The sequence below is a fragment of the Apus apus genome, chromosome 3 (genome assembly GCF_020740795.1).
Source record: "Apus apus isolate bApuApu2 chromosome 3, bApuApu2.pri.cur, whole genome shotgun sequence".
NCBI lineage: Eukaryota > Metazoa > Chordata > Aves > Apodiformes > Apodidae > Apus > Apus apus.
The window spans coordinates 36,140,659-36,163,439 of record NC_067284.1 but is presented as its reverse complement, the minus strand read 5'-3'; the positions used below and the strand labels follow the sequence as shown (position 1 = coordinate 36,163,439).

At 43.4% G+C, this 22,781-nt stretch overlaps 2 protein-coding genes across 7 annotated transcripts in view; one reads left to right on the top strand and one right to left on the bottom strand.

The window, feature by feature from the left end:
* Positions 1–7,659: 7,659 nt before the first annotated feature.
* Positions 7,660–12,556, bottom strand: LOC127382350 (proline-rich protein 2-like). Its single transcript, XM_051613827.1, has 3 exons — positions 12,530–12,556; positions 8,954–9,475; positions 7,660–8,526 (listed from the first exon to the last, which is right to left on the bottom strand). Exons 1-3 carry the CDS (start codon positions 12,554–12,556, stop codon positions 7,660–7,662), a joined length of 1,416 nt encoding a protein of 471 aa, XP_051469787.1.
* The window catches only part of L3MBTL3 (L3MBTL histone methyl-lysine binding protein 3), an 82,115-nt gene continuing 67,043 nt past the window's right edge, over positions 7,710–22,781 (top strand). For 4 of the 6 annotated variants that reach the window (XM_051615285.1, XM_051615287.1, XM_051615286.1 and 1 more), the window contains exons 1-2: positions 7,773–7,850; positions 17,229–17,340. In XM_051615285.1, the coding sequence (XP_051471245.1) occupies positions 17,239–17,340 (102 nt within the window). In that variant the 5' untranslated portion in view covers positions 7,773–7,850; positions 17,229–17,238. Of the gene's footprint in view, positions 7,851–17,228; positions 17,341–22,781 lie in introns of all 6 variants that reach the window. The other 2 variants (XM_051615289.1, XM_051615288.1) reach the window with 1 other exon arrangement.

Here is a 22,781-nt window from a genome sequence, read left to right as displayed (position 1 = left end):
TAAAAATGTTATAAAGGACACACTTCTTGTTGTCCTGCAGGGGAAATTGGGCCTAACAGCTACCAGGAGATGCTCTGTCTCTTGCTTTAATTGCAGTCACATTTCACAGCCCTAGTGGATACCTGTCTGCTGCAACCCTAAATCTGAATTCTCAGGTGAGGTAAACATCTTAGCAATGTCCAAAAAAGCTTCGTTCAATGTTTGCTGCAGCCTAGCTGCATTTCTCTTTTTCTTCTATTGCCTTTAACCATTAGTGCCAGGCTTTTGCATTAGTCACTTCAAGGAGAAATATGTTTGCTCAGAGTAAACCTGTGCATTATCCCACATAAAGGAAGCATTTATCGCTTGTTAGGTGCAATCTCTCTTACATCATCCATGCCTTTTAAAACAGAGTGTTGGAACACACTATTAGATAAAAAAGGACTGAAACTAAAGAAAGAAGAGTCTGCATGCGTACTTTGAGTCATCAGATCATATGTCTAGTAGAAGCAATATCTGGGATTCTTTCCTCTTCATCTACTGCTGGACCAATTTTTATTTTACTAGGAATGTCCACACGTGGTTGTGAGTCACTAAGTCTGACACATGTTGCTCTAAAAACTGTTGTCTTGCTCTCCAGGGAGAGCAAGTTAGAGCAAGTTTTCACCCTGCCATTGCATCCTAAGGGCCTTGGATGGGACTTCCTCCTCCCTTCCTCGCACTGCCAGGCTTTGCCATACAATCAGACGTACAGGATGAGCTATTTATTCACTTCTAGATATTTTTCAGCAACAGTTACATGTCTAGAAATTCTAAAAACAATTATTAAAATAACCCCTTTGTTGCCTATTTCGACAGATTTATTTTCCACATAAGGAGTGCAGGCTGCAACCTTTTCTTATCCAGCTTCTGTTCCCAAGAGTGATGTTTGTTCCTGTGCTGCCTCATCAACTTGTCTTCCTTATGCATATTTAAAAATACAGCCTTAGCTCTCAGAGTGACTACTAGCTTTCGGATGACAGGTCTGGAGTATCCAGCTTGAACAGGCTTTCCAATGTAATGTTCTGCTGCGAGGCTGTGTAATCTTATGCATGGTTGGAGCCAAAGCCTTTTGCTAAGGGAGATGATAGTGGCCCTTATATGCAGTGTGGGCCTTCACACCTTAGAAAGGAGCATGAAGGAATAGAGCTCTATGTCTGTGGTTGTTGCCCTCTCCTGCACCAGTAAGCAAGATAATGCTCATTACTACCTCTTCAAACTTGTAGTAAACTCCATTTTTAAAGACCGAAATCTCCTGCTGTTCTAGCTTTGCCTGACATAGGTTCCCTCCCTTCTTCCCCTTTTCCTTCCTTGCCCCCTCACATTTTGTTTGCCCCTTTCCACATCACTTGTTCTCCTCTGTGTTAAATCTCTCTTTTACTGCTCTCCACCTTTCCCCTCCTTATTCTTACCAATTTCTTTTGGCCAATCATCCATTTCAGACCACACAATCTGCACCATACCTTTGTACCACTCTTCCCTACCACTTGAGCTGGTGCCCTCTCCTGCTTCCTTCAACTGATTCAAGCTTTTGCCAGTGCTCCAAGCCCTTCCCTAATGCCCAACCCAAATGTTAAAGCTTCTAACTTCAGTTTTCTCCCGGCTCAAGAGTCCTGATCAATATTCCCATCAGAGGTCCTAAGTTGCATCTGACCCACTCTTACAAATTATTTTTTCTCCTTTTACATCTCCTTATTCTGGTCCAAGACTTCCCACAATTTTAATGGACAATATTGCTCTGGATTAACTTCTCTACTGACAATCTCATAACTCCCTTATTTGCCTTTGAGTATCTTCAGGATGAAGAAAGCTTCTGGAAATCTTTGCAGTCTTGCAAAGATCTGTGATTAAAATCTTTGAAATCTGACTTGTGATGAAATCTTTGAAACATTTTATTTACAATGTCTTGAAACTCCTAGTCATAGAATCATAGAATGCCAGGTTGGAAGGGACCTCAAGGATCATCTGGTCCAACGTCTCTAGGTAATAATATCATTCAGATGAGATGGCCTGGCACCCTGTTAAGCTAAGTCTTAAAACTGTCCAATGTAGGTGATGTCACCACTTCCCTTGGGAGATTATTCCAATGTCTACCTGTTCTCATGGTGAAACATTTTCTTCTGGAGTTCAATCTGAATCTCCCCAGGAATAACTTGTACACATTACCCCTTGTTTTTACCATGTGTCTCGTTGTAAAAAGGGAGACTCCATCTTCTTAGTAGCCACCCATTATGTACCGGTACATGTTGATTAGGTCTCTCTGAAGCCTTTTCTTCTCAAGGGTGAACAAAATCAGTTCTCTCAGCCTTTCTTCATATGGCAGGTCTCTAGAAACAATATTTCCAAGGCTGGAACTAGAGTAAGTGCATCCAGGTGCATTTTGGGCTGACCTGGCTCAAAAATGTTGCAGAATCTTTCACGTACTCAAGCTCAAGTTTTCCTCCCAGGAAAAAGACTCTTGCATGCCCAAGTCTCACTGTGATAATGAGGTTGGGATGTGGCCAGGGCACAAACTCAGATTTGAAAGCTAGGAAGTATTACAGGTTGTCCAGTCCAGTGCGGTATCTGAATCAACTTTGATAATTATTCTGGGATTAGCAGCAAAAAAACCACCAACCAGCTGATTGCCTTTGTAACTTCCACAGGGAAGATTCTAATGGGTCAGTTGTTATTTCCTCACACCTGTGAAGACATCAGGTTTTCTGAAGGGGGAAAGGGCACTGTTGAGAAGAACTGGATCACCATGGACTGCATTTTGCTTGTCTTTCTTGCTAGCAGGCACATACACTGTCTCCCCTTATACCCAACTTCCTACAACTTTTATGCTTCTATTTTCCTGGGTTAGATTTGTACGTAGTATCATATACAACATTGATTTTTGCCAGTGATTGCCCTCAAGCCCGCTTTCCTGTGCTCCTGGTTTGGTTTGGGGAAGAATCATGTGGCAGACTGGTGACTGTCACTGGTGAGAAAGGTCACACAACGAGCTGCACAGGTTGCTAGAAGAAGGGTGATAGGATGTCATGTGCAAGTTATGTTTTAGAAATAAGGACACCTTTAAGGTATCTTAGCCTGTGTTTCAGAAATCAAGACCCCATAAGCTCTAAGCAGTTTGGTGAAATGTAAAGACTGATTCGCTATTCTCAGTTTATTTTTAGAAATTTGCTGAGGAGACATTAGATCACATGATGGTGTAAATCCAATATGCAAACTGAATCAATAATACACATTTGTTTCCTCTCACCACCTTAAATGGTATTCAAGATTTGGGATTTGGAAGCCATGTATATGGATGTTCACACGCATGCTCTTAGAAAAATAATCAGTATTTGGCTACAGCACAAACACCTATTCAACGAGTCACAATACTCAAGAGAGAGACCAAATTTAGCTACTCCAAAATCTGTCATTAAACATTCTGCCAAAATCACATTAACCACCATACTTACATATAGCAAATAAGTGTGCAAAATGCACTGTCTTTGGAATACAGATGGAAGTCTAGCGTTAAATAAAATAACAAGAGAACTAATGTTTAAAGAACACATTTGAATTGCATTTAATTATTTTTACTTGATATTTTTTATTGACAAAATAATGGGTTTATGCTATTATTTCACATCATGAGCTGTCACAATATGATTAGGGCAAGGACTGAAGAAGAGAGAGAAGAGAGGGTACCTTTATTAATTTCTCAGGTCCTTTAATTAAAGAGCTACCCATTTGAAATTACTGATGGAATAAAGCAGCTCTGCTCTGCTTCAGATACTTTGTTTCAGTTCCAACTTCCAGTATATCTTCTTCAAGGATCTTTTCCACCTGTGTTGTCATTTTCTGTAAGAAGCTACAGTCCTGTGACTTCTACAAGTAGATTAGATAGATTAGGACATAACAGGGTTTTCAAGGTCTATGTTTCCCTTTAGGATTTTCAAAGAAAAAGGGACTAAGTCCTTCAAGCATAAATAAAATAACTGTGGGACAACACATTATTTGTATTCTTAGAAAGGCATCTTCATAACAGGGTATGGTACACCCTCCCTGAAAACCTCAGGGTCATCTGGAGAAATAATCAGTACAGATTGAGAGTCCTAAAGAGTCTTAAATAGCACCAAATTGTATCATTTTTTCAGTGTCTTCTGCAGAGCCCAGCTAATTTAATGCTACAATAGAATAATCTAGTTATTTGGCAACTATCTGCATAAAACATTTCAATAACATTGGGAAATGGTTTTCAGAAAAGCACTGTATGACTTCAGTTACAGCTTACTCTTTGTTTCTAACCCATAAACTGCCTCAACTAAGCATTCACTGGTGGAAAGTAGGTATTTTCTCATCCTTGACTATTTTTTGCAACTGTGTTTTAAGAGTTTAAATATATATTATCACTAATTATTACAATTAGGCTAATTCTGTTTTCTGTAATTAGTTTCTAATGAACACATGTTCAATGACAAAAACTGCAGCCTATATGCAATGCCATTTGAGCCAAAGGGGTGAGAGAAATGTTCATCGTAAACTAAAACTCACATATTGCATTTAGGCACCAATCCTTCCAACACTTAGGCGTGAGTCCCACTTTACTGCTATGAGAAAAAAAATAGTTTAAATAAATATAAACTCTCAAGATAGTATGGTAAAATCTACGCAGTCACGTCTGAATTGTTTGATCACAGGCACGATTTAAGGGAGGAGAGATGTCAAGTTTGATTCTTATATAGTTTCATATACATTATTAAGTTTATACTCTAATTAATGGAAGCTGAGACAGAAGTTCTTCTGCCAGAGGACCAGCTCTATCCTGCGTCCAGTGCAATCCTGTCTTCACCATGTGACACTACTGTAACACAGTATGCACCCATAATAGCAGAAAGGGATTTTTTTGTTCTTGTACAAACCACTTCATTAGTTATTCTGACTTTGTAGTCAGAATGCATTTTTTTTGCCATGCATTTAATTCTATTGATATTTAATACTGATATTTATTCCTGGATATTTATTATTTATTAGTATTTCTGCTCTAGCAACTTGAGTCAAAGTTGTCACTCTAATTGTAGAAGGAAGTCTATATAAAATCAAGAGAGTCTGAACACTGATCATTACTGGGATTAACAAATGATATCTTGAGATTTGAGAGTTATTTTAAGAGATATACAACAAAATGCCAAACCACTAAAAAGTCAAAATTCACTTTGCCATTTTTTGCCTTAAGGACAGAGTCACCTTAGGGAAATATTCTGTGGTCTGAAAAAAATATTTGGGATTAGTGTATTTAATGTTACGTTTCTGTGCTGTTTTATACGTTGACTGAAACGATACATACATATATAAATATACACACACTTTAAGAAGTACCATATATGCAACTGATTGCAATCTTCCATCCTCCCTCTTCCCCAGTCTAGTTAGGCCTCGTGTAGGTCTATTTTGCTTGATGTTCTTTTGCCTAACAGACCTCCTTGCAGGTGAGGGAATTCCACAGTGGACGATCCTGTAGATTAACAAGGGCCTTCGTTTTTTACTGTTTCTGAACAAGGAGTGACAGATACAACTGCCGAAGACAGTGTTTCTCTTTGTCAATAGAGGGACAGGGGGGAGAGAATTCAGGCAGGTGGCACATTTGAAACTACTTTTAATTTGTAAACTGGCAGTGTTTTAAACGAGATGAGGCGCATGATAAGCAGTATTTACGTGCTGAATGAACCCTGCATTTCTGGAGTGCAGGAGAATCCTAACTTGGGGATCCTGGCTCAGGGCTGCCCGGTGTCAGACCTTCCCCCTGAGTGTCCGGGGGTCTCTGGAGGGCTGTCCCCCGCCCGCAGCCTGCGGGACGGGCACTTCCACTGCTGCTGCCGAATTGTCCTACCCCTCTGGCCCAGGTCCCCTTTCTGTGGAGGACGGGGGCCAAGAGCCGCAGAGAGGTTCTCCCCGACGCTCACCACCCAGCCCCACCAGCACCTGGCGGGACCGCCGAAGGCCAGACACCTCCCCCCTACGCCCCGAAAAAAAGTGCAAGGCATTATTTTTGAAAGCGTCCAAAAATAGCGCGCGGCTGCTCGCACAAGTCTCCTTAATATTCCTCCAGCGTTGGCAGTAAATCAGGGCGAGACGATGCACCTCCGTCGGAGCCGCTGTCGGCGGCTGGATTTTCGTTTCTTTCTTTCTTTTTCTTTCTCTCTCTTTTTTTTTTTTTTCTTTTTGATTGTGTTTGTTTGTTTTCCCGGCAAGGGCGATGATCGCCGCCGGGTGCCGGTGGCCGGCGGCCGGGGAGCAGCGGCAGCGCAGGCGAGGAGGAGGAAGAGGAGCCGCGGCGGCGGCGGCGGTTTCCCCTTTCCCCAGCCCTGGCTCGGCGGGCGCATGCTCACTTGTGCCCGCAGCCCTGGACCATATTTGTCAGGACTACTCGAGAGACGGAGAAAGAGAGAGAATTTTGGGGGGGTAAGGAGCGGCGGGTTCCGATCTAATCCGCAAGCCGTTGAGGGAGCTGCAATGGCAAAGGCTGGCGATGGGTTTTAATTTTCCCCTTAGGTGAGGATGAAAGTTAGAGAGAGCGCGAGAGATAAAGGGAGAGACGCACCTCCTCTCCCTCCCTTACGAAACGTATCTGGGGAAGGGGAGGGGGGCTTCTCCCCCACCACCTCGAGCAGAAAGGATGGAAGTTAATGCCGGGGAAAGTGGGCAAGTGAGTCGCAAGTGGCTGGGGAGCGGCTGGGGCTCCGGGGATCTCACTAAATCATAAGTGTACGAGTGTGAAAGAGGAACAAAAGAAAGAGAGAGGTGCCTGGTATTTCTTTTTCTCTTCCCAAACACATGAAGGGAGTACATGTATATGTATATATATATGCGGTATGTATTTTTATGCATACACAGGCACGCACGCACGTATGTGTATGTACATACATATATATATATATATATATACGGGGGGAGGGAGCTGTGGAAATGTGTTTGCGGGGGTCTTTTTTTATTATATTTTTTGGGGGGGGAGGGGGTTCCGAAGGAAGGGGGAAGGGAAGGGGAGAGACATTTTGCAGACTTGCCCCACCAATGAGCTTGTCAGTTGGCTCCATTTAATGACACTTACGGGGCACCGCCGCGCTGTTGGGAACAATGTGATGCGGGTGCAGCGGCCGGGTGGCGGGGAGGGGGGCCGGGGGGGCTGCATGAGTGTGCGTTGGAGCGCCGGGCGGGGAGGGAGGGGGCTCGCTGCCACCCGAACCCCCCCTCCCCAGCCCCGGCTCTTTGTTCACACAGGCTGAAGGACGGGGAGAAGTGCGGGCTGCCAGGGGGGCAATGCGCAGCGGAGAGGGGTGCGAAAAAGCCCCGGGTTTTTTGGTCGGAAGCGGCGAGAGGCGGCGGCTGCCGGGATATACCGGTTGAATGTGCCGTGGGTGCCCGTGTGCGAAGGCCTCTTCAGCGCGCAGCGGAGTTTTGTCTTTTCCGTCGCTCCTGCACTTTGTGTGGTTGTGTGCGAGAGATATTTGAAATAATAATAATCTCCCAATTTCCGCCATTTTGGGGAAAGTTTGCACACACACACACACACGCACCGAAAAAAAAAAAAAAAAAGCTCATAGCAATTTTTTTTTTTTTTAAAGAGGCGGAAAAAAAAAAAAAAAAAAAAAAAGTCTTTTGCTTGAGTGCTCAGTTCCTGCCTCTGCGCGGTGCGTGCGCCGCGCTCGCTGCGGCAGACATGTGAGGCGGCGGGGAACGGCCCCTGCCCGCTCCGGGCGGCGAGCGGCGGCGGGGCCGGCGCCTGTCAGCGCCGCGGGCTGCCGGGGGGCTGCTCCCGGAGGATGGCCCCGGGCTGCCGGTGTGTGTGACTGCACATACACGTGAGTGCGTGTTTTGCTGCGGGCGGAGGGAGCCGGGGCCGGGGGGGAGGGTTGCAGGGGGTAGGGACGGGGACGCGGCTTTTCTGTGAAGTTGCGCGCTCTCGCCCCAAGTGCGGCCGGGCTGGAGGAGCGGCCCCCGCGTACACGCCCGTCTCTCCCTCCCCGGCTCCGCAGCCGGTGCATATAACGACAGGATATAGGCACACTTGTTCTCGCTAACGTGTGTGAGGCGGTGTTTTTTCGACGGGGGAGGGAGAAAGCGACTTGAGGCGGGGTGGGGGGGGGGGGGGGCGGGAAGGAGGTTGGAGCGGCGAACAACGGGAAGGCGCTCCCGCGGACGGGCGCCTGGCCCCGGCCGGGGCGAGGGAGAGGCCGGCGGGGCGGCAGCGCCCGGGGCAGGGGGAGCCGCGTCGGGGCCGCAGCGGAGCCCGTTCCCCTCCCCCCTTCTCTCTTCCTCCCCCCCCCCCCCCCGCTTTCGTCGGAGCGGGCGCACGCGAGAGCGTGAGAGAAAAAGTTGGAGCGGGGCGGCGGGCGCGGGAGGCTGCGGGGCCGGGCGGGGCGAGCCCTCCGGGGCGGCGGCGTGTGCCGGCCCCTCCCGCGGGAAGGGGTGACTTCTCCGCCGAGGGATGCCCGGGGGTCGGCTGCGGGCAGCCGGGGAGCTCACTCCCGCAGTCCCCTAGAAAAAAAAAACCCAAAACAGAGCTCGCCCCCCTCCTTCTCCGCGCTGGGGGAGGGGAGGAGGAAGGGGAAGGTAACGTGTGGGGTTTTTCTTTCCCGTTTTTTTTTTTTTTTTTCTTTTTTTCTTTCCACTCGGAGACGGCCTTCTTTTCCCGGATCTCCGTCTCGGGGGGTGGAAGGGGGGGTGGGAGGAAAAAAAAAAATAAGTAAAGGACCCGTAAACAAGAAGAGTCCCTCTCTCGTTGTGCAACTTCCTCAGGAACACTTTAACACCCAGTTCCTCTCCCACCCCCGCCCGCACCGCGCTCCCCCTGCCGCCGCCCGCACGCCGGGGCACTCGTCCCCGCTTCGGTTTAGCCGTCCGCGGCGGAGGGGAAGAAAAAAAAACAGGCGAATTCAGGAAAGAAACGGAGCAACTTGAGAACCGCTTTTCCCCAGCGCTTCCCCCAAAGGGCCGGCCGGGACGGGCGCTTTTGTCTCGGTGGTTCTGCCCGAGCATGGGGAAGACGCGGACCTGAGCCCGGGTTTTCTCCAGAAAGTTTCAAGTGCAGCAAAAACACGCCGCAAAACTGGCCAAGGAGGGACCTCTGGTGGTAGGCCCCGCGCGGGCTGCCGGCGCCGGGCAGCGCTGGCCGCGCCCGCCGGGCCTCGCCGCCGCGTTCCGGCCGCCGCGCCGCGCCGCGCCCCGCCGCTCCGCCGGGCGGGCGAGGGGCGGCCCCGGGGTCCCCCGCTAGCGGGGCTCGCTGGCTCCCAGCCCCGCCGCCGCGGTGGGCCCGGCCCGCGGCTTGCGTGGGGAGCGGCCGGGGCGCGCCCCGTGGCCGTGTCACTTGTGCCCCCCGAGAGCAGAGCGCGGCGTGAGCCCCAGTGAGTAACGACGCTTCCCGGAAAGGAGGCCGAGGAGATGCGGCAGCCTCCCGGGGCGGCGAGGGCCACTGCCTCCTCTGTTGCTTTTAATTAGCCGTACTTATTAGCAGGGTCTGTGTGAGCTTTACAGCGAAAGGTAGCGTGAGTTGCGTTTTCGATGTTGTTCTGTTTTTCTTTCTAAGCTCCCTTGCGTAGTTGAGTGGCGTCGGACTGAGCACTTTTGACTCGTGTCTCTGCTGGTGAATGGACTCTCAGTCGTGGGTGCTAAAAATCAGATAGTGAGCCTAAACGAAACTCCAGATACAAAAGTGTGTGTTGTTTTAGGAATTAGTCTCTGTTTGGGATCGTGAAGCAGTTTTCTTAATGCAGAGTTAAAAGCTGCTTTGGAAACTGGTGCTTTTTACCAAGGAAGTTGTCACGTTCCCTTTAGTTAATGTGATGAACATCTGTAACAGAGAAACTCCTTCGAACTAGCGGCTGCAGGCAGTAGAGCACTCCGCTTAGATCGAGGTGGTGCCGGGCACGGGTTTTTTACCGGTGTGGCTTCCACTACTTTGGCTGTGGTTCAGTTGGTCATCTCATGAACATGGTGCTTTAATGGAAGTGGCTGAAAATATAATCTTCTTGGATGGTTTTTGTTGTCCATTGGGCAGTCCTGGTGATCTCTGGTTTTTGTGTGTTGTTGTGATTTATGTTTCACCTGCAATCAAATGAATTTTTCTTGAGTGTTTCTTTTTAAAAGATCTAATCACTTACGAGAATGATGACATTATGAGTCCTTTTCCTCTGACTTGTTCAGCTTTACTGGGCATCACATGTTCTGTTGGTGGTTGGCTTGTGAGCTCTTCCATTCAGCCTGGAGAAGAGAAGGCTCCCGGGAGACCTCATAGCAGTCTTCCAGTACCTGAAGAGGGCTTACAGGAAAGCTGGGGAGGGACTTTTTACAAGGGCTTGTAGTGAGAGGACAAAAGTTAATGGATCAGAACTGCAAAGGGGAAGTTTTAGGCTACACGTTAGGAGGAAATTCTTTAGTATTAGGGTGGTGAGACACTGGAACAGGCTGCCCAGGGAAGTTGTGGAAGCTCCATTCTTGTATGTGTTCAAGACCAGGTTGGATGGGGCTCTGAGCAACCTGATCTAGTGGGAGGTGTCCCTGCCCATGCAGGGGGGTTGGAACTAGATGATGTTTACGGTCCCCTTCCGACTCAGACCTTTCTATGATTCTATGATTTATTCTTCGGGTTTTTCAATACTGTTGGTAAGTGGGATGATGGATCATGAGCGATGGTTGTGAGGAAACAGTGGTTACCTGGCATGGAGCTTACTGAAGAAAGTGATACCGGGGTTGTAATTGTAGCATGTTAGTGCTCCAGTAGTAGAACTGCTGGTCATAGTGGGAGATAGGAGTTCTTTATGAATTGGCAAGAAGTCTATAAATGCAGTAATCTGCTGAGTGTATTTAAGAGCTTGAGAAAGCTAAATTTAATTTTTTAAGGAGAGCAGATCTCATGGAAGTTGCTAAGAACTGGTGGAAGAGGACACGAGTCAGACAAAAGGGGTGTTTGGAAGAATATTGAGTTAATTTGGGATAAGAAATAACAATTTGAATGAGGTTGGGTGAAGTTGGGTGCGTCACAGTTCTTCTCAAGGCACAGGGAAGGAGGCACAGATAAAGGCAGAAGTTTTCTGTAACTTTTTGTGCCTAGTTCAAGGAATTGAGAGAAATTGAAAAACAAGAGAGAGTTATGTACTCAAGTCTTACTGTCTGAGTAGGTTAAACTTCCACTCAGGACTGCACAGACAATTACAGAAATAGTCATGAAAGCACTGCAGAGGATATGCTTTTTTGGCATGAGGTACAGTTTCTTTATAAGCAAGGTGAAAGTTGTTAGTGATAAGCTTCATTAGATGGTGGGATAGCTTTGGTATTAGGTAACTATTGCTGTTGTAGCGTTCTGTGGATAATTGAAAATGAGTTAGTAGATGAGGGCTTTGTGTAACGGTGTTGCCCAGTTTCTAGCAGTGGCAAGGCAATACCTGTGTGAGCTCGCTTGTAAGAGACCAGACTGAGGTGAGGACAGCATGAACCTCCCTTAGCACTGGTACAGGCTCAGGCTTCACATGATTTCGTAATGCATCTGTAGCCAGATTCTTTCTGTGAGGATAAAGAATTTAAGATGATGTATTGGGAAGCAGGAACAAACGTAACACAGTTGCACACCCTGGAGAATCTAGCAGGTGGAAGAGTAGTGACAGTTAAGAGGAAATAATGCTAGAGGCACATAATCAATAGGAAATGTGGCCCATTTTCTCTTAGAAGTGTTAAGAATGGCAAAGAATTCTAAACTGTGGTCCGTTTTTAAATATATATATGTTATATATCTGATCTTTAAAATAACTTACTTGTAATAAACTTCATGGGCAACAGGCAAAATAGTGAAATTTAGTCAAACAGTTCTTCAATACACAGAATAGAAACATGGCAGAACTAGTAAAGTAGTTCCTAAACAACAAAAACGAGATTTTGAGGAAAATGTGTAATCTGCAGTTACTTCTTTTAATGAAACATTAAAACAATTGAGCCAATAAACAGATACAAAACAAAGCATGTATTAAATATGGTGGATAGCCTCAAAGCTTTTTACCATTTCCTGCACTGTTCCTGTTGTGGTTATTTTTCTTTAAGTGAGCAATCTGGTGCAAAAAAATGAAGGGTGAGAAAGAGACAAGTGTGAGGTGCAACTAGTTCAAAGAGAGGATTGTGAGGAGAAAAGCAGGGCACACCCTGGTGGGGTTGCAGTCAGTTGGCATTGCTTTTGCTGTCATTAAGCAGCTAGCTTAATAGAAAGTCTGTCTGAAATAGAGGGAGGGGTGATGCTGCTTCGCATGGCTTTGGTGGTGTAACAAGTCAGCCCTGGTATTCACGTTCTTATATGTTAAATACAGTTGATTATCTGCTTCTCCCCTGGTGTAGAAGTTAGTGTATTTGTAGCTCTGGAACACTTGAGTTGTCCCTTTCTGATCTGCTTAGTTTTCCTGATTTCCTGTATAGGGAAAATGTGTCCCTGTAGCCCATGGGTACTATGCCAAGTGGCCTCCTCCTTGGAGAGGCCCAAATGTTAGGACAAAAAACTCACCTGTTGCCTTTGTTCCTGAACATCCATTATTGCTGGTGTCACCCAGCCCTGTGAGGAAGAGGAACCATGGTTCAGCTCTGTAAGGCCATTGCCTCCCTTGGAACCTCTCTTTGGCCCTTGGACCTCTCACCCTTGGTGCCACTTGCTGAGACCTCCTCTGGCTCCACATGCCTAGTTTTGCCAGCTGGGGAGAGGACCAGCAGAGGGCAAATCTGCTAGGTTATCCTGCCCAGAAAACCCAAAAAGTAAAAAGAAAAATACACAGGGATGCATAAAAATAATAGACATGCTATCCCAGACAGCTTATGCCAATCTGGCAATGCTGACTGGTGGCTTTACAGCTGAAATCTCTTTCTGTTGCTCAAGTGATTTGATAGCAACTTGGCCCAACGGGTTAGAAATTGTACAGACATTTCACCAGTGGCATCTTAGATTTTAAAATTTGGGTAGGTGTCAGGTAGTTTTTTAAAGCACTAGCTGAAAGAAAGAATCCTTCTGTTACTACTTTCTGATTTATTCAGTACATAACCCCATAATTATTTCAAAAACTACTTGTAAGTTTAATTGGCATATTCTCTCCTGTTGCTTTGCTTTACATCTTTAGAGAGTCTTTCACCAGATGAAACTATCTCATTTTTAGTGCTGTTATACTCATTAAGTATTTCCTCTGTGAGGTGCTCATTTATTGTTGAACCAGTTGGTAAAAATGAAGGGTTTTCTAAAGAATGTGTGTAATCTTACATGCTTGCTTATTTAAATGAATTCATTACATATGCTTGAAACAAAGTTCATGTTGAAATACTAAGATGCAGCACACTCCTCCATAAACATTACAGCTTATGGCTGTGAAGACTCAGATACAGTTGCATCCCTAATAGCAGATTTTGGAGGTGCTTTTGGAAGATAACTGTTCCAAGATCTTACTATTATGTCCTTTCCCTCATGTCAGACGGCATTCAGTGACAGGCATAGGCATGGTACTGTAGCTACTTTGCCCTGTATTTATCTAATGTTTTTACTACTTTTCCTGAGCTGTAGCAACAAAAGTGATAGCACATGCAATTATTAAGGAATGAGTTACACTAGTTTAAATAACTACACCCGAGCTTTAAAAATGAAAATGAGTAGATAAGACATTCTGTAGTTTTCTTTGTTCTGTGATTTAGATGTATGTGTTGCAATGATTTAATCCTTTTTCAGTACCTCATTGCTGTAACAATTTCATTGGTCTCCGTCTCACTCCTTACTGTCATCAGTAGAGGGATATAGCCATATCTTTCATCTGTTCAAACTCAGCAAGACTGGAAACTGATATTCTGTTAAATGTAATTCCTTTTGGTAAATTAATTTCTATCTGCATTGCCCTGTGAACTTTTCATCCCCTCCAAGAACGTTTCTAAAGACTGCAGATTGTTAAAGTAGAGATTGTTTCTTCCCTGTTGAATTAATTTAAAAAAGAAAACAATGATAAATACCCTATCAAACAATAGAACATATCTTACTGCCCTGAGAAAACTTTGTTAGGTGTAATTAAGTTAAAAATCTTATGTTAAGTTAAAATTTGTATGTTTTCTTGAGATAAATACGCCATGAATATTTCTGTTGCCCTTTTATTTTTTTTAACTTGCACAGTTTACATCCTGCCTAAGTAGGCTAGGCTCTTAGGTTTTTTCCCCCCCCATGTCCTTTTTTTCCAACTGGTTCTGTTAAAAGGTTGTCTGTAATGAGAGTGGCACTGTCGAGGACAGCAGCATCTGATGGAGCTGCTTCTTGCTCTGTGGGACAGCAGCTGCTGCCAGGAAGTGTTTCCCTGCAGCCTCCCAGGTCTCTTCCCATCTTCTGTCATGCCTTCTGCAGAAACCATTGGAACATGTTTTCTACACTAAATAAACCACAGGAGGGTTGAGTGAAGTGTCCCCTAAATAGGGTGGTAATTTAAGAATACTTAGAAACTGCAATTGATCCAGAACATGACTTTGTGTTTGCTTGGCCAGGCTAATCACGGGGAGCTCATTACACCAGTGTGCTTAAACCAGCATGTTTCATGTCCTTAAAATTTCCTGTGTTTATGGATAGATCCAATTTTTCAGCTACTCCTTAGCAGCTTGTGTCTTGTGTTCTTGAGAGAAGGCCTGTGCCTCTGCCATCATACTTAGTGCAGTTTGCTGTAAGCCTTCTTCACAGAACAACAGAATTGTCACAACTGGAAAAGACCTCTAAAATCACAAAGTCCAGCTGTCCACCCAGAGTGGGGAGGGGGAAGAGGGGAAACAATACAACCCACCCAAACAACAACAGCAACTAAAGCCCCACAACCACACACCCCACAAAACCATCAACAATACACAACCCACAGAAAACTCACCATGCCCACTAGAACGTGCCCTGAAGTGCCACATCTAGACGTTTATTGAATAACTCCAGGGATGGTGACTCCACCACCTTATTGTGCAGCCTGATCCAGTGCCTGATTACTCTTTCAGTAAAGGAATTCTTCCTAATATCGAGTCTAAATCTCCCCTACCACAACTTCAGGCAATTTCCTTTTGTCCTGTTGCTTCTTGCTTGGGAGAAATGGCCAATGCCCACCTCCCTGCAACCTCCCTTCAGCCTCTTCTCCAAACTAAACAATCCCTGTTCTCTCAGCCTGTCCTCATAGGACTTCTTCTCTAGACCCTTCACCATCTTAGTAGCTGCTCTCTGGACACATGCCAACAACTCAATGTCTGGAGCTTCTCTGCTGTGGTGGGGTGAGGCTGGATGCTTGGTGGGCTTAAGCTCAGCAATGTACCATGGTTTTGGATCAGAGATCCTCCAAGTTATATTGCAGGAGCTGCCCTGAGTAAGAGTGGTGGATTTTGCCTGGAGGTGATTTTAAAATATAAGGTCTGTGCTTTCAGGGGATTTTTCAGTTCTTACTGAATTTGTTTAGATATGCTTACATATTTGAAAATTTTGTGCATTGTTATTACGGTTTTCAATACTTTCTTACAGGGGGTTACTGAAATTAGAGATGTAAAATATACACTGCATGATGTGATGGTTCTTACTTCAAACTTGGAATTTGTGAAGTGTTCTCAAAGAGCCCTTTGCGAACCATACCTGTTGTATGAGGTAAAGGGGGAGTACAGAAGCTTTCACCCTAAGCAGTGGTTACTGACTGAGGTCCAGCTCCTGTCATCCTGTTGCTTCTGTGTAGTGCCCCTAGTGTAACAGAGTACTCATGGAGAAAGTTAAAAAATATTGCTTAGGGTTTTAAAGAATTCTGCTAGAAATGAGGAGGAAACGAAGGAGAAATACAAGGGTATCCACATTGTGGAACCAAACCCAGAATAGTACCTGTCAGAAGTGGTGGTGCTACAGAGATTAGTACATTTTTTTTTTCTGCTGAAAAATACATAAATTCAATTATTTTTCATGCAGCAGAGTTAAGTAGCTAAGCATCTTTCTCCTCAAACTTTCAGTGAAAAGCTTCTAGACAGCCTGCAGGTACTTCTGCTTGGTTTGCATCTTTTTCTGTTATCTGTGAGTGAACAAATATCACTCATTCTTTTTCTGTGGAAATTCCAGATTTCCAGAGAGTGTTAATAGGTATTTCCAGATTTTGGGAGTGAGATTCAAGTTAGAAATTCGATTTTAGAAAACAAGGGCAGGCATGAGGAAGCTCTCTACCTATTTAGTTTTCAAATACTGATACTTGCATCAAAAGTTTACAGTCTACAGTTGGAATACAGGACTTAGTGTAGTTAAAAAGTGTCAGTCTGAAAAGGGGTGAGCTTTTTTGTTAATAGTTCACCAACCAAAGATGGAGCTACTTCTGCTACAAATTGTTTTCAGCTGCTAGGCATAGCACAGAAGTTCTTCAGAATAAAAGTAATGAGTCAGATTTCGTTTTGAACAAATAGTAAATTAGGTGCCAGGCCACAGCTATAAAGATGGTTGGGTGTGTAAGAAGTGGAAAGGAAGAAGATGGTGGTAGTCACAACTGGCTGGGGGGAACATTTTCAGTTCAGTGCAACTGATGCTGTGTGTGTGTGGCAGTGACAAGTGGGCCGAAGCCAGGGGTCAGTGGCAAGGTTTAATTAGTTCTATTGCTTGTATAAATTATTTGTATACATTTTTACAAATGCAGGCCCAAATTTAGTGAAATTGCATGGAAACAGACAAGGAATATTTGAGTGTCTCAGTGAAAATGAAAGACAGTTTCAAATTAATTTGTAAATTTTAATTTGCACTTGGGTGAAGCATTCACACCAGCATGTTGTTAGATATTAAGGAAAAGCAATTATATTAGTCAGGGCTTAATGTATTTGTCATAGGCATGCACTCATGTCTTGCCTTCCTCAGAACAAATGTTTTCTTAGGTGGACTTCATGTGTGTTTTCTCCATGTCAGTTTATTTGCAGTTTGAAATTTTTCAATTCTCTCCAATACAAACTCATTAATAGCCTCCTAGTGTATAAAACAGGTATTATTTTTTATGTTTTTCAATAGATTTTTCCTCGTTGTTATTATTACACTGATGTATATTATCAGCATTTTCATCAGTTGTCCATTTTGCCAGTGTGCTGAGGGAAGCATTTGATTCTAATCTATGAAACGTGTTTGATGTACTGGCCAGTGATAAAAGCATTAAACCACTTGGAGTCTTTTCAGACCAAATCTTATTCTTTAATTTTTTATATTATTTTTTTTTTAGTGCATGCATCATGAATGAATCTGCCTCTAGTGGAAATGGTCAAGAGTTTGATGTGTTTAGTGCTATGGACTGGAAGGATGGCATAGGTACTTTGCCAGGAAGTGACCTAAAGGTAAGATAACATAATTTTTTCAGTAAGCGAAATAAAAATGTTAAATTCCAAAAGAATGCATTTCACAAGCTGGGGTGTAGGTATCTGCCTTTATGAATAAAACATGAATCTGCAGCTCTGAGTTAAGAGACTGTAGCCTGTTAACTCTTAGCTCTGGAATTTCTTGATTCAGTTTCTGGTGCTGGCACAGACAGCCATCATCCCCGTAAGAAGGCATAAATTAACGCTGCCTCACTATGTAGACAAAAGTAATCAAGTGCACATTATAAAAAAAAATCTCACAAGTTAAGGGTGAAAATTCAGTCCACTTAGAGCACTGTATTACTGTACCCCTTAGAATCTTTATGCTGTCACTGACTCTCATGGTCTGATATTCTTAGTTCTTTTTATTTCTAAACCCAGTTATTTTTGCTGTGCTTTCACATGGGTGACTCAATAAAAAAGTGACTGTTGCTGAGCTTGGTATGGTTTAGAAAGTTGAATCATATTGGAATAGTACATTTAATTACATTTTTTCACAATGATTGTATTTACTGAAGTAAATTATAACAGTTTTGTTTTTAGAATGTTTTATGTATTTTTTAAAATTTGATGCTTTTTACTATGTTCTCAGAAGATGTCCTGTGCTGCATTAACTAAAAACACAGCTTCAATACTGGAGACTGTATTGCACCTATTTCCCGTTGACCATAATAAATATTTTCATATCATTCCATTTAGACTAATAGTGATGAGGTTTTCTCATAATCTATTTTTTAAAAAGAATCACACAAGAACATGTGTGGTTTTTAGAATAACTTTATATCACTTGGTACCTGAAACAATTTTTAGTGTTGAAGTAAAGAGTAAAAAAATGTTTGAAATTCAGGACATACATGTTGTGTGTTTTTGTGTTGTGTTGTTTTTGTGTGGCTTTTTAAAAAAATTACAGAACCATAGAACAGATTCACAGAATATTTCACTTTGGAATGGACTTCAGGACACCGCCTCTGAGCATTCCAGACCTCAGGCTGACTTAGGTCAGATTGCTCAGGGCCTTGTCCACTATGCATTTGATCATCTCCAGAGTTGGAGATACCACGATCTCACTGGACAATCTGGTTCAGCATTTGACCACTCTCACAGTGATTTTTTTTGCTTTTATGGATACTTTGTTGGAATTTCCCCTTTTGCAGCTTGTGCCTGTTGCCTCTTGTCCTTATACTTTGTACATATGAGAAGAACCTGGCTCCATCCCATCTATATCGTAGGATTAAGCACTGGAAGACAACAGAAACATTTTTCCTTCTTTTCTTAAGACTGAGCAAACATGTTCACTCAGGTTTTCCTTGCATGTTGCATCCATTACTTGTTTTGTTGGACATCTGATAGACTTGCTCCAGTATATCAGTGTCTTTCTTGTACTGGACACAGTAGTCTGCATATGATCTCATCAGCGTTGTATAGAGGGGAATAATCAGTTCCCTTGACCTTCTGGCTGCCCTCTTGCTAAAGCAGCTGTGGGTGCTGGTGGTCGCCTTTTATGCCAGGGCACATCACTGGCTTGTGTTCAACTCATAGGTCTTCTTCTGCAAAGGTGATTCCAGTCAGCCCCCCGAGCTGTTCTGGCGCACTCAGCTGTTCATCCCAGGTGCAGGGCCTTGCACGTGCTTTTGTAGACCTTCATAAGATCTTGTTAGCCCATTTCTTCAGCATGTCAAGGTCTTTCTGAACAGCAACTCCAATGTGGCTTTTTGCTTTTGCTGCCTGTAGCCATATAGAAGCCCTTGTTGTTGCGTTTGCTAGTTTCTTCTCCAACTGAGCTCTGGATTTCCTAACTCTGTTGTTGTACGCTGTAGCAGTATCATTGTATTCCTTCCATTTGGCCATTTGGAGGAATGGGAAAGCTTCCACACAAAGTGAGAGAAAGGACTGGGAGGTATAGCTGAGAGTAACTTCAAGAAATCATGTAAGAAGTTTCTTAACTATGTCCTGTTCAGGGAAGCATGAGCTTGATTTTAAGGTTGCTCTTCTGGGTTGGGATGTGTGTGTGTTTATTTATTTATTTCTTATTTGGAAACAAACAGGTATCTGATTTTTGGACATAAATTGTTTGGTCCAGGCATTAGGGAAGGTTCAGTCAGGTGTGTGATGGTGATGTACCCAAAATAATGAAAGATCACACAATCACGGAATCATCATGTTTGGAAAGGACCTCTAAAATCACCGAGTCCAACTGTCAACACAAAAAATCCTGCCAAAAACTAAACAAAAAAAACAACAAAAAATCCACACACCACACAACGTTGGCCATCAGTGCATGTTGTGAAGTACCAAATCTAAATGGCTTTTGAATGCCTCCAGGAATGGTGAGTCAACCACCTCCCTGGGCAGGCTATTTCAGTGCCTGACCATTCTTTCAGTGTAGAAATTCTTCCTAATACCCAATCTAAACCTTCCCTGCAGCAACTTCAGGCCATTTCCTCTGGTCCTATCATTATTTACTTGTGAGAAGAGGCCAACTCCCACCTCACTGCAACCTCCTTTCAAGTACTTGCAGAAGGCAATGAGGTTTCACCTCACCCTCCTTTTATTTCAGACTGAACAGTCCCAGTTCCCTCAGCCTCTCCTCACAGAACTTGTTTTCTAAACTCTTTACCAGCTTGGTTGCCCTTCTCTGGACATGCTCCAGCACCTCAGTGTCCTTCCTGTAATGAGGGGCCCAGATCTGAACACAGTACTCGATGTGCAGCCTCACCAGTGCTGAGTACAGGGGCACAATCACTTCCATACTCCTGCTGCCCACACTATTCCTGATTGCAGGCCAGGATGCTCTTGGCCTTCTTGGCTACCTGGGCACACTGCTGGCTCATGCTCAGGCAGCTGTCAACCAGTATCCCCAGATCCTTTGCCTCTGGGCAGCTTTCCAGCCACTCTTCCCCAAACCGGTAGCATTGCCTGGGGTTGTTGTGACTGAAATGTAGGACCTGGCACTTGGCTTTATTGAACTTCATACAGTTGGCCTTGGCCCATTGATGCAGCGTGTCCAGAACCCTTGGCAGAGCCTTCCTACCCTTGAGCAGATCAGCACTCACACCGAACTTGGTGTCATCTGCAAACTTACTGAGGGTGCACTCAATGCCCTCATCCAGATCATTGATAAAGATGTTGAACAAGACTGGCCCCAAAACTGAGCCCTGAGGAACACCACTAGCCACCAACTAGATTTGATCCCGATTTACCACAACTCTCTGGGCTTGGCTAGCCAGCCAGTTTTTTACCTAGTGAAGAGTACAGAGAGAGTTACAGAGATAATTGTTCAGGCAGCTCATTCTGGTCTTTTTTTTTTTTTTTTTTTTTTTTAATAAAAGCAAGGGGTTACTGTATGAAATTGAAATTGAGCCATTCTAACACTGACTGAAGGAAGAATATTTTTTTTAACAATGCAGAACTAGCCTGAGAAGTTTGCTGGACTAGGGAACATCAAGACTCTGTGAAAGATGAGGCATTTATATAGGTACCGAAACAATTTGAGCTGTTGAATAGTAAGGATTGTTAAGCTTTCAAGGTAATTAATCACTCATTTTTCAGGTCTGCTTCTAAATCTGATGGTTAAAAGGGTGACTAATCCCTTGAAACTGTAAAGGTGATTGTGGAAGATACGTTACGTTCTTTTTGGAATTCTCAGAATAGGGTTCATGTGGCTGGTTTACCTGAACTGCCCTTATAACAGGGTATTTTAATACTGTGTCCTGAACCTAAAGAAAATGACCTTACACAGCAATTACTTCTTGTAAGGTTGTGTCTTTCAAAAATTGTTATAGACTTGTTCCACTGAAGATTCCAAACAGTTGCCATGTATTTATGTTGAAATGCAATTGAAAAATTGTGTGAAAACACTGTAGTAGGAAGGTGCACAAATCCAAAGATTCAATTTTTACAGCTTGGTAATACATTAGAGTGTCTGGGTTTTTATAATGAGTAAGAAGCCATAGCTGAACTGTTCACTGCAGACATGAATTGCTTCCATTCTCACATTTAGTCTTTTCTACTTAAGATGTTGGGGAAAACTGTCTTTTGATCACTCACATTTGGGAAACTGTATTGTATGAGTATGTTTTAAGTTTAATGTATACCAAAATGTTGAAATAGTGCCTTTCGATACAGAAGTTTTGGGTAGTTATCTACTTGAAGTCCTTATTTTTAGTCATGTAAGTCATATGGCATTTGCTTCTCTTTACTGCTAGTGTGATGAAGTTTCATGCTTATTTTTACATCTGCTCTTTTAAAGAAATCTGTTTTCTTGTGTGATATATTAATATCCAGCCACCTCAGATTATCAGATGAGTATATCTGAGCAATCATCTTTTTAATTTTTGTGAACGTGAGTTCTTCTATGAGTAAAAGCTGGTAAAAGACTACTGTAAGTAGTGTTAAATGCTTGTAATATTTACAAATAACTTTTCTCAAATATTTTCTTACCATTGCTTACGTTTAACTTCTCTTACAATACAGACAAACAAGTAAATCAGAAATGGGAAATTGCATAATTTCTTTATGTTATGGAGTCCTGTGGGCAGTTTCATGCCTACAAGACTTCACTGGGATAGCCTGCACCAGTGGAAACTCACCTCCGAGTCTAATCAAAACAAAGGAGTCGAGTCAGATACTAAGCCTCTGTTCATGTTCTCTTACACCTACATTTGTTTCCACATTGCTAAAGTGCTGAAAGTGTTCTTTTTCTACGATTTTGTGCAGTGCTAATTGTTAAAGAGTTTTGTCACCCATAGTTGGAGAAGGCTGTGGAAATACATTCTGATGCAGATTTTGTTCAAACTCCTTAGGAAAAATAGTCATAAAATAGTTAATACTTCTTAATACTGCTTTGAGCATGTTGTGTGACAGATAGTGAGTGGTTGTGGAAAAGGCTAGGATTTCTAATTATACAGGGGATAGGAAAAATTAAAAATTGTTCGGAATGGTGCACTGAAGACTGAGAACAACCATTTTAGCTTTGTATATTAGTTCTTTCAAGATGTGTAAATAAAACAGGAAACTTGAATTCCAGTAGAGTTTAAAATAGTTTAGAAATTACAGAATGCCTTCATGTGGCAGGCTAAGTAATGTATGCTCATCTGAAAGACATCAGTGCTTACCAGTTATTCTGCATGGTGTGAATGTAAATGTGAAATACTTTTCTTTTCTCTCTCTCTCTTTTTTTTTTTTTTTTTTTTTTAAATCTTTGTGCTGAGTTCAGGCAGTAACACCATCACTTCAAGATTTAAATGTACTCATTAAACTGGAAAAGCTGCAATAATTTACAGTCACTTCCTACTGCAGTGACAGAAGTTTATGAAGTACTTCATAATGAGTTTTCTAGTGCTTGTGTTTGGAAAGTGAGCAGTTATATACTGCAGGGACAGAATTTTGTTCAGTATTTCCAGCTTGCAAATTGTGCTTGA

Coding starts and splice junctions, on each gene's coding strand:
- LOC127382350 (XM_051613827.1), bottom strand. CDS start 12,556: ATGGATGTTCAGGAACAAAGGCAACAG. Junction 9,476..12,529: donor TTCAGGAACAAAGGCAACAG/GTGAGTTTTTTG, acceptor GCTAATTAAAAG/CAACAGAGGAGGCAGTGGCC. Junction 8,527..8,953: donor GGAAGCGCTGGGGAAAAGCG/GTTCTCAAGTTG, acceptor TTTTTTTTCTAG/GGGACTGCGGGAGTGAGCTC.